The sequence below is a fragment of the Solea solea genome, chromosome 2 (genome assembly GCF_958295425.1).
Source record: "Solea solea chromosome 2, fSolSol10.1, whole genome shotgun sequence".
NCBI classification, from domain to species: domain Eukaryota; kingdom Metazoa; phylum Chordata; class Actinopteri; order Pleuronectiformes; family Soleidae; genus Solea; species Solea solea.
The window spans coordinates 39276361-39285661 of record NC_081135.1 but is presented as its reverse complement, the minus strand read 5'-3'; the positions used below and the strand labels follow the sequence as shown (position 1 = coordinate 39285661).

The following is a 9301-nucleotide window of genomic DNA, read 5'->3' as shown; positions in this document are numbered from 1 at the left end:
AATAATTCTATAAAAATAATAACAATAGTTGTTATGTAACGCTGACTCAGCACCTGACAGTGTTCAGCTTTAATGTCGACGTCACACACTTGACCTTTAACCCCAGAAACGTCTGTCTTGTTCTTAGCAGCAGGGGGCGCTCACACTGTGGTTAGCGTCTCGTGCAACCACACTTCAAAAGGGGGAGGAGTCTGGGACAAAGAGCCTTACACTGATTGGACAAGAGAGTGACACAAGCGTGGACTAAGAAAGTCAATGTGAAAAATGTGCGTGCAGTAGCAGGTGTTTGACCAGAGAGGGCAGTAGATTCTCATTTTACACTAAACTCAACAGAAAAAAAAGACTCAACACTTTCTTCATTTACGTTTAATTTTAAATTATTTCTCCAAACATTTACAACGTTATCTTAACTTCTGAGAATCTTCTTTCATCGTGAAGTCTGAATTTAGTCTGAAGGAGCTGTGTTTGTGTTTGATTCCTGTTTGGATCATAGTCGCCTCGTCCTGGTCTCTGATTGGCTGGGGTGACGGGGGTAGGGGCGGGGTTAAGTGTGGTTTTGATCACGTCTTTGAAGGACGTAGCAGCCGTCAGTCACATGACGATGAGTCGGGATCGTCACTGAAGTCAAACGTGACTTTAAACATGAGGATGAGACGTTAGCCTGAGGCACTCCTGGACATGTCGTCCTTTCCCCACTGGGGGGCGCTGTCCCTGTCAGCAGAGCTTATCGTGACCAAAGAAAATAAATAAATAAAAGTGAAAGTATATTACGTATGACTTTTAACTTTATAGATACACGGAGTTCTGGACTCAGTAGGTCTTTAGTTTGAAGACCTTGCTGAGCCTGGTGGTGGCGCTGGAGTAGATGAGGAAGGAGCCTTCGTCGGTGCTGAAGTGTTCCCAGTCTCTGCAGCCGAACGTCGGCAAACTGTGGGCGGGAACGAAGCCCTCGTATCCCTGCCACCTGATCGACAACAATGACGACAACAGAGAGAGAGATGACGACAACAACAACAACATCAGGGAGCGAGATGACGACGACGACGACAACAACAACCATCCACCTGTAGATGACGCTGTTCAGAGAGTACGAGCTGCCGTCGTAAGAGTTAGCCACGACCAGGAACTTCTCATCTCCGATGGTGAAGAACTCCCAGTCCACCGCACTGAACACCAACAACAACGTTAACAGATGAACCTGGTCTACAGTCGGGTTTACTTAAACCTCAGATAAACCTGGTCTACAGTCGGGTTTGTTAAACCTCAGATAAACCTGGTCTACAGTCGGGTTTACTTAAACCTCAGATAAACCTGGTCTACAGTCGGGTTTATTAAACCTCAGATAAACCTGGTCTACAGTAAGGTTTACTTAAACCTCAGATAAACCTGGTCTACAGTCGGGTTTGTTAAACCTCAGATAAACCTGGTCTACAGTCGGGTTTAGTTAAACCTCAGATAAACCTGGTCTACAGTCGGGTTTGTTAAACCTCAGATAAACCTGGTCTACAGTCGGGTTTAGTTAAACCTCAGATAAACCTGGTCTACAGTCAGGTTTAGTTAAACCTCAGATAAACCTGGTCTACAGTCGGGTTTAGTTAAACCTCAGATAAACCTGGTCTACAGTCGGGTTTGTTAAACCTCAGATAAACCTGGTCTACAGTGGGGTTTACTTAAACCTCAGATAAACCTGGTCTACAGTCGGGTTTAGTTAAACCTCAGATAAACCTGGTCTACAGTCGGGTTTACTTAAACCTCAGATAAACCTGGTCTACAGTCGGGTTTAGTTAAACCTCAGATAAACCTGGTCTACAGTCAGGTTTAGTCAAACCTTAGATAAACCTGGTCTACAGTCGGGTTTAGTTAAACCTCAGATAAACCTGGTCTACAGTCGGGTTTAGTTAAACCTCAGATAAACCTGGTCTACAGTCGGGTTTAGTTAAACCTCAGATAAACCTGGTCTACAGTCAGGTTTAGTTAAACCTCAGATAAACCTGGTCTACAGTCGGGTTTAGTTAAATCTCGGATAGTTTAGTTAAGAGAGGGGGCGGAGCCTCACCTGTGAGTGAGGATGTCCTGGAAGCGGATGAATGAGTGAGTGAGTGAACTGAGTTCATACACAGTGGAGTTGATGCTGTAAACGTTAGCATCAGACACAGAAACTCTCTGACTGTTAGCGACGACCATGAAGAACCTGCCGTCGATGACGAACGTTTCCCAATCTGTGGCTCCCACCGTCTGCATGGGGAGGGGGAGGGGCCGGGGGAGGAGAAGGGAGGGGCCAGAGTTATTGCTCATCAGTGGTCGTCTTCATAAACAGATCAGTGTTTTATAAATGGACAAACTTAAGGCAGTGATCAGAGGACAGGTGTGTGTGTGTGTGTGTGTGTGTGTGTGTGTGTGTGTGTGTGTGTCTGTGTGTGTGTGTGTGTGTGTGTGTGTGTGTGTGTGTGCGTGTGTCTGTGTGTGTGTCTGTGTGTCGGTGTGTTAAATTAAAGGTTGACATGTTTTTCATGAGTTTTCTGTGGTTTTTTAAATCCAATAAATCGTCTTCACTCTGTCACGAAGGAACGAGTCCAAACAGCAGCAGCTGGAAAACCCCTCACTCACACACACTCACACGCACACACACACACGCACACACACACACGCACACACACACAGAGAGACCCACACACACACACACTAATGACAGCTCTGGTTTCCTTGTGTTAATTGGAGGCTTTACTCGAGCGTTTGATCAGTTTTTGATGAAACAAACACATTCACAGACTGATCTGCTTTTATGAGATGTTTACTACTGTGTGAGGACGCCCCCCACTCACACCTGCTGCAGTAACAGCAGCAGTAACAGCAGCAGTAACAGCAGCAGCAGCAGCAGTAACAGCAGCAGTAACAGCAGCAGCAGCAGCAGCAGCAGTAACAGCAGCAGCAGCAGCAGCAGCAGTAACAGCAGCAGTAACAGCAGCAGCAGCAGCAGCAGTAACAGCAGCAGCAGCAGTAACAACAGCAGCAACAGTAACAACAGCAGCAGCAGCAGCAGTAACAGCTTCAGACTTTAAAACACGCTGATTTCTCTGGTTTTCAGAGGTTTTGACTGTTAGAAACAGTCGTTTGAAAGGGGGAGGGGCTCAGAGAGGGGGAGGGGCTTGTCACCAAACGTTAGCTAGGATCAGGACACGTGATAAAAAGTCGTGATTCATTAGAAAAAACAGTGATTATTGTGTGACTGACCGGAATGTTCTGGAAGGTCTGGAAGCAGCCGTCCACCCACACATACACACTGGAGCTCACGCTCGTGCTGCGACCGTCAAACGTGTTAGCCACAACCAGGAAGTGGTACGGTCCGACCACGAAGAACTCCCAGTCGTACGCACCGGACGTCAACAGGGTCTGGTTTACCTCAAACAGCTGAGAGGACACGAGAGGACATGAGAGGACATGAGGACACGAGAGGACATGAGGACACGAGAGGACATGAGGACATGCTGACCTGAGTGTGAGGGTTCCACCTGTAGACCACACTGTGGATGTTGTGATTGGAGTCTCGAGCTGTGAAAACACAGTTCAGTTAAAAACAGTGAGACAAAGACGTGATCATGTGACGTTGGGTTCGTTTACCTCGTCTGTGATTGGCCACCACCAGGAAGCTGTGGTTGTGGATCTGAAAAGCCTCCCAGTCCAGAGCTCCGTGAGTCTCCAGACTCTGATGACGCAGGAAACGCCGCTGACGACGACTCCAGCGGTAGATGACGGAGAATTCAGGCTCCGCCTCCCTGGAGTTAGCCACCACGAGGAAAATCTGACCAACAGGAAGTTCAGAGGTCAACCTGTGTGTGTGTGTGTGTGTGTGTGGGGGGGGGGTCCATAGAAACTGTACAAACGAAACCAACACAATGAACAGAAAAGACTTGTTTGTTCTTCTGAACTGGGTTTAAAAAGTCAACCAGAGGTCACATGTTCAGAGGTCAACCAGAGGTCACATGTTCAGAGGTCAACCAGAGGTCACATGTTCAGAGGTCAACCAGAGGTCACGTTCAGAGGTCAACCAGAGGTCACATGTTCAGAGGTCAACCAGAGGTCACATGTTCAGAGGTCAACCAGAGGTCACATGTTCAGAGGTCAACCAGAGATCACATTCAGAGGTCAACCAGAGGTCACGTTCAGAGGTCAACCAGAGGTCACATGTTCAGAGGTCAACCAGAGGTCACATGTTCAGAGGTCAACCAGAGGTCACGTTCAGAGGTCAACCAGAGGTCACATGTTCAGAGGTCAACCAGAAGTCAACCAGAGGTCACATGTTCAGAGGTCAACCAGAGGTCACATGTTACAACCAACCAACAAAACAGCTGACTTAACAACCAGCCTAACTGCCAACCTTTAACTAACTAACCAACCAAACCCCAGAGCAGCAGATAGTTCCTTTCCAAAGGTCAAAGGTCATGAAGCTCCTGGTTCTCACCTTCTTGTCGATGGTGAAGTGTCTCCAGGCTCGAGCCTCCTGAGTGCTGATGTTTTGGTGAAGCTGGAACGAACCACCGGTCCATTTATACAGACCTGAACCGGACAGAGAGTCCCTGAGACAGAGGACACCAGGAGCGTCACCATGGAGACAGAGGACACGAGGAGCGTCACCATGGAGACAGAGGACGCTTGTCCTGCCTACCTGTTAGCTGCAGCCATAAACAAACCCTCAGACGGGACGGAGAAGACTTCCACGTCAAAGGTCTCTGAGCTGGTGTAGAGGTCCTGATAATCCTCGATGTAATCCAGACGCTCTTTATCTGCACACGACACAAGAGAGCAGCTTTGACTTTGTGTTCACACACAAACAGGACATTGTCCCTGACTGTGAGGACGTCTCACTGACTCACTCTGAAGAAGTGTCCTCCATGTTTGTCCATCACAGATGAACAGACCTTTCTGCTGAACGCTGAACCACAGCTGACCGTGTTCTGGTCCAGAACATGGAGGAGGTTCTACTGTCACTCTGACCTCAGCCTCTGGAAGACAACACACACACACACACACACACTTTGACTTACATTAATTTTCTGGAGACTTACTTTAACCTTAACCACATCCTAATCCTAATCCTAATCCTAAAAACATATCTTCACTTTAAAATGTAGTCATTTATGTTATGGAGACTTAATCTTTGTCCCCACAAGGAAGACAAGTCCCCATAATGTGAGTGTGTAAACAGGTTTAGGTCCCCACAACATTAGTAATACCTGGACACACACACACACACACACACACAAACATAACACCAGTGTTTGTAAAGGACTGTCAATCATTCTGCAGCTCGTGTTACTGAATCACTGAGACCATCACAACCTGAAGTTTACAGACAACACACACACACACACACACACACACACACACACACACACACACGCACACAGACACACACACACACACGCACACACACACACATGTGCACGCACGCACACACACCTCTGAGAGAAAATCAGTGATTTAGCTCACAGAGACCCAGGAGCTGCTGCTCCTCTGCTGCCTCGTGTGGTCACTTTGTGTCACTGATGTTAATCTAAATGAAGTACTTTTAATGCTGAAGTGACAAAATCAGACATTAGAACTCAGTGTCTGTGTGTGTGTGTGTGTTATAACAATAATAATAACAATAATTATATTAATAATAATATAAATAATAACTATAGTAATAATAATAATAATAATAATGATAACAATAACAATAAAAACTATAATAATAATAATAATAGTAATAATAATAATAATAATGATAACAATAACAATAATAATAATGATAACAATAATAATAAAACTATAATAATAATAATAATAATAGTAATAATAATAATAAAAACAATAATAATAATAATAATTATGATGACAATAATAATAATGATAACAATAATAATACAAACAATAATAATAATAATAATAATAATAATAATAATAATAATACATTGTATTTAAAGACATCAGAGTTAACCTGACTGTTAACATCAGTGTTTCCTCCATGTCTCAGGCAGCAGGGGGCACTCACAGCTCAGTCTCTTCTTAGTCTAAGATCTAATCTACTCACCGTATGGGTAAACTGGTCCTTGATGGTCTGGATGGAGAGGGCTGGACTTAAGGACCTGGGGGACAGACAGCTCAGCCAGACGGGGGTCAGAGGTCGGACACAGTCTGGGCGTGGCATCGGAGCCAGGGAGTAGAACGAGCTGCCGCAGTAAACCCTGAACAGAGACAGAGCGGTGAGAACCATGAGTCCAGGACCTCAGGGACACACAGTCAAGTCCTGATCCCGATCACAGACTCACAGAGAAACGGCCCCTCCACCTCCTCCTGCTGCCGAGGAAGAACCTGGACCCTCTGGTGCTCAGACCGCTGGGGAAGGACTGAACCTGTTCACTGGGAGACAGGAAACCACAGACCCTGATCTCAGCTGGTCTCTGACTCCAGTTCAGAGGACTTTAAATCCTGTTGATGTGAGCTGAACCCCGACAGAGGAGAATAATAACACGTTCACAAGTTTATAACCCACTCACTCACTCACTCTCACACACACGCACACGCGCACACACACGCACACACACTGCTGCATCCATCACTGAGTTCTAATGTCGGATTTTGTCTCTTCAGTGTTTGAAATCATTCACTCAGATGAACTTCAGTGACACAGAGTGACCACACGAGGCAGCAGAGCTCCTGTGTGTGTGTGTGTGTGTGTGTGTGTGACTCACAGCTCCACAGGAAGTCCACAGTCAACGGTCAGCGCGGCGTGCGCTCCGGTGACGGCGAGCACCACGGTGTGCCAGCGGTTATCATCTAAGGCCACGTCGTCAAAGCTCAGCCGGCGCCGCTGTCCACCACCGGGGGGCGTGGTGAGGAAGAGGAGGCGGCTCTCAGAGACCCGGAGTCCCAGCAGCAGGTTGTCAGAGCTTTGGTCCACCACAGAGAAGATGTACTCGTTCCTCTGCACACAGAGAGGAGGTGAGATCTAACCAGTCTGGACCAGACCTGGTTCTGGTCAGGTCTACGGTTTACCTTCTGTCCGAGTCTCGCTGACTTAAAGGTGACGACCAATGAGAACTCAGCGGGGAAGAAGTCGCAGTGAGTGAAGATTTGTGAGGCGGGAAAACTCAGCGCCGTCGTCATGGCAGCGCTCAGTCGTAAACCTCTGGACCCTCCGGACTGGACTATCTGCACCTGCAGGATTCATCCATTCATCTGAGATTATTATCATCATTTTTTTCTTCTCCATCTGTGTCCTACCTGTGGGGGCGGGGCTTGTCCTGGGCGTGGCAAAGCTCTGGTCAGCAGGTCAAGAGGCAGCAGATCTGAAACAGAGTCAGAGTCTCTAAAATCTAAAATGATTTATCATTTATATAATTATTATTATTATTCTTATTATATAAGAATAATAATAATAATAATATATAAATAATAAAGTTGTTTTTGTTTGACGGAGACGAAGCACAAATGAACGAGTGAGGCAGTTCATCACAGAGACAGGTCAATGTTAGCTTTTACACGGAATTCCCCTTTAAGCTCCTCTGTGTGTGTGTGTGTGTGTTTAGCTGCAGCAGTGGCTTCAATGGAAGATGAATGGATGATGAAAGGGGATGAATGGATGATGAATGGGAGATGAATGGAGGGAGGGGAAGTCACGGACAGAACGAGTGTCACGTTTCAAAGACACAAAAACAAGGACGCACAAAGACCTGGTGGACATCAGAGAGACAGACTTCATGAACACATGAACTCATGAGCGCATGAACACGTGAACATGGGAACACATGAACGAATGCGTGAACACATGAACAAATGCGTGAACACATGAGCGCATGAACATGTGAACATGTTAACACATGAGCACATTAACAAATGTGTGAACACATGAATGCATGAGCACATGAACATTTGAACACATTAACCAGTGCATGAACACATGAGCACATGAACATGTGAACACATAAACGCATGAACACAGAACATAGCTAGCATATGTTTGGTGAACTGGTGAAGAAGCCCCGCCCACTTCAAGAGTATTCCATTTTCCACTGAGGTTATTCTGTGGTTAATGTTAGCATTATAGCTATGTTATAGCAAGCTAATCTAGTGCATTAGATAATCTCATTCCAGCAGCGTTAGAATCACGCCTTCAGTTTGTTGACATCTGTTAGCTTAGAAATGCTAGCTATTTGTTGCCCGTGTTAGCTTGTTGATACAGTTAGCTTCTCTCCCACAGAGTTAAAGCTCAAAGGTTAGCTTGTTTCCCGCTTGTTTCCCGCTCAGATTCACTCAGATCGTGTGAGTTTATGAGCTCGTTGCGTCGGTGCCTTTGTTAGCTGTGACATACAAACAAACCACTTCCTGTGTGCAGCGTGGAAATGGAAAAACGACTCGTTGCTTATTACAGCTTTATTTATTTTAATCGTCCGTTAAATCAAATCAAAAGTCCGTCAGACTCAGTCTCACGTTTGAGTGACACCTTGGAGACAGATGTGGACGTTGATGAAGCTAAATGCTAACAGCTAATGTGTGTGTGTACCTGTGCACGGTCTCCAGCTGTGGACAGAGGACAGAACACAGGACAGCAGCAGGAAGACGCACGGTAACATCACGACTGCTGACCGCGTCATTCGTCCTCACTGGTCTGTGTCCTGAGCGGCCGCCATTTTAGCTCCTCCTCCTTCTTCAGTAATTTTAAAATGGCCGCCTTAAAGAAAATCAACAGTGAGAAAATGAGTGACAATCATCAGAATGTGTCTTCAAACATCACACGGTTGCTATGGAAACCAATCATCAGGTGATTATGTTACTGTTAAAGTTCTGACCGTAATGTTAAATCAAACCTGAGGTCAAAAGTTAATCCAGGCTCTCCAGCTGAGGTGTGATCCGGGTCCTAGTCCTGGTCCAGGTACCGGACCTGGTTCTTCAGTTTTGACTGTAGTCCTGGTTCAGGTTTTCCAGCTGTGGTCCAGGTTCTGGTCCTTATTCAGCTCTGGTCCCAGTCCTGGTTCTTCATCTCTGGTCCTGGTCCAGGTTCTGGTCCTGGTTCTTCAACTCTGGTCCAGGTTCTGATCCTGGTTCTTCAGCTCTGGTCGTGGTCCAGGTTCTGGTTCTTCAGTACTGGTCCTAGTCCAGGTTCTGATCCTGGTTCTTCAGCTCTGGTCGTGGTCCAGGTTCTGATCCTGGTTCTTCAGCACTGGTCGTGGTCCAGGTTCTGAACCTGGTTCTTCAGCTCTGGTCGTGGTCCAGGTTCTGATCCTGGTTCTTCACTTCTGGTCCTGGTCCTGGTCCTGGTCGT

The 9301-nt window shown here is 46.4% G+C and overlaps 1 protein-coding gene across 1 annotated transcript in view; it reads right to left on the bottom strand.

The window, feature by feature from the left end:
* Window positions 1-409: 409 nt before the first annotated feature.
* LOC131453588 (thrombospondin-type laminin G domain and EAR repeat-containing protein-like) overlaps window positions 410-9301 on the bottom strand; it is a 9252-nt gene continuing 360 nt past the window's right edge. The window contains exons 1-16 of the mRNA XM_058622483.1: window positions 8847-9301; window positions 8543-8710; window positions 7264-7328; window positions 7036-7197; window positions 6732-6964; window positions 6309-6399; window positions 6071-6224; window positions 4872-5000; window positions 4664-4781; window positions 4460-4574; window positions 3619-3799; window positions 3491-3549; window positions 3232-3408; window positions 2057-2235; window positions 1065-1166; window positions 410-964 (exon numbers count right to left, since the gene is read on the bottom strand). The exon at window positions 8847-9301 is cut by the window's right edge and continues 360 nt beyond it. Coding sequence (XP_058478466.1) covers window positions 811-964; window positions 1065-1166; window positions 2057-2235; window positions 3232-3408; window positions 3491-3549; window positions 3619-3799; window positions 4460-4574; window positions 4664-4781; window positions 4872-5000; window positions 6071-6224; window positions 6309-6399; window positions 6732-6964; window positions 7036-7197; window positions 7264-7328; window positions 8543-8633 — 2010 coding nt within the window. The 5' untranslated portion in view covers window positions 8634-8710; window positions 8847-9301 and the 3' untranslated portion in view covers window positions 410-810. The remainder of the gene's footprint in view (window positions 965-1064; window positions 1167-2056; window positions 2236-3231; window positions 3409-3490; window positions 3550-3618; window positions 3800-4459; window positions 4575-4663; window positions 4782-4871; window positions 5001-6070; window positions 6225-6308; window positions 6400-6731; window positions 6965-7035; window positions 7198-7263; window positions 7329-8542; window positions 8711-8846) is intronic.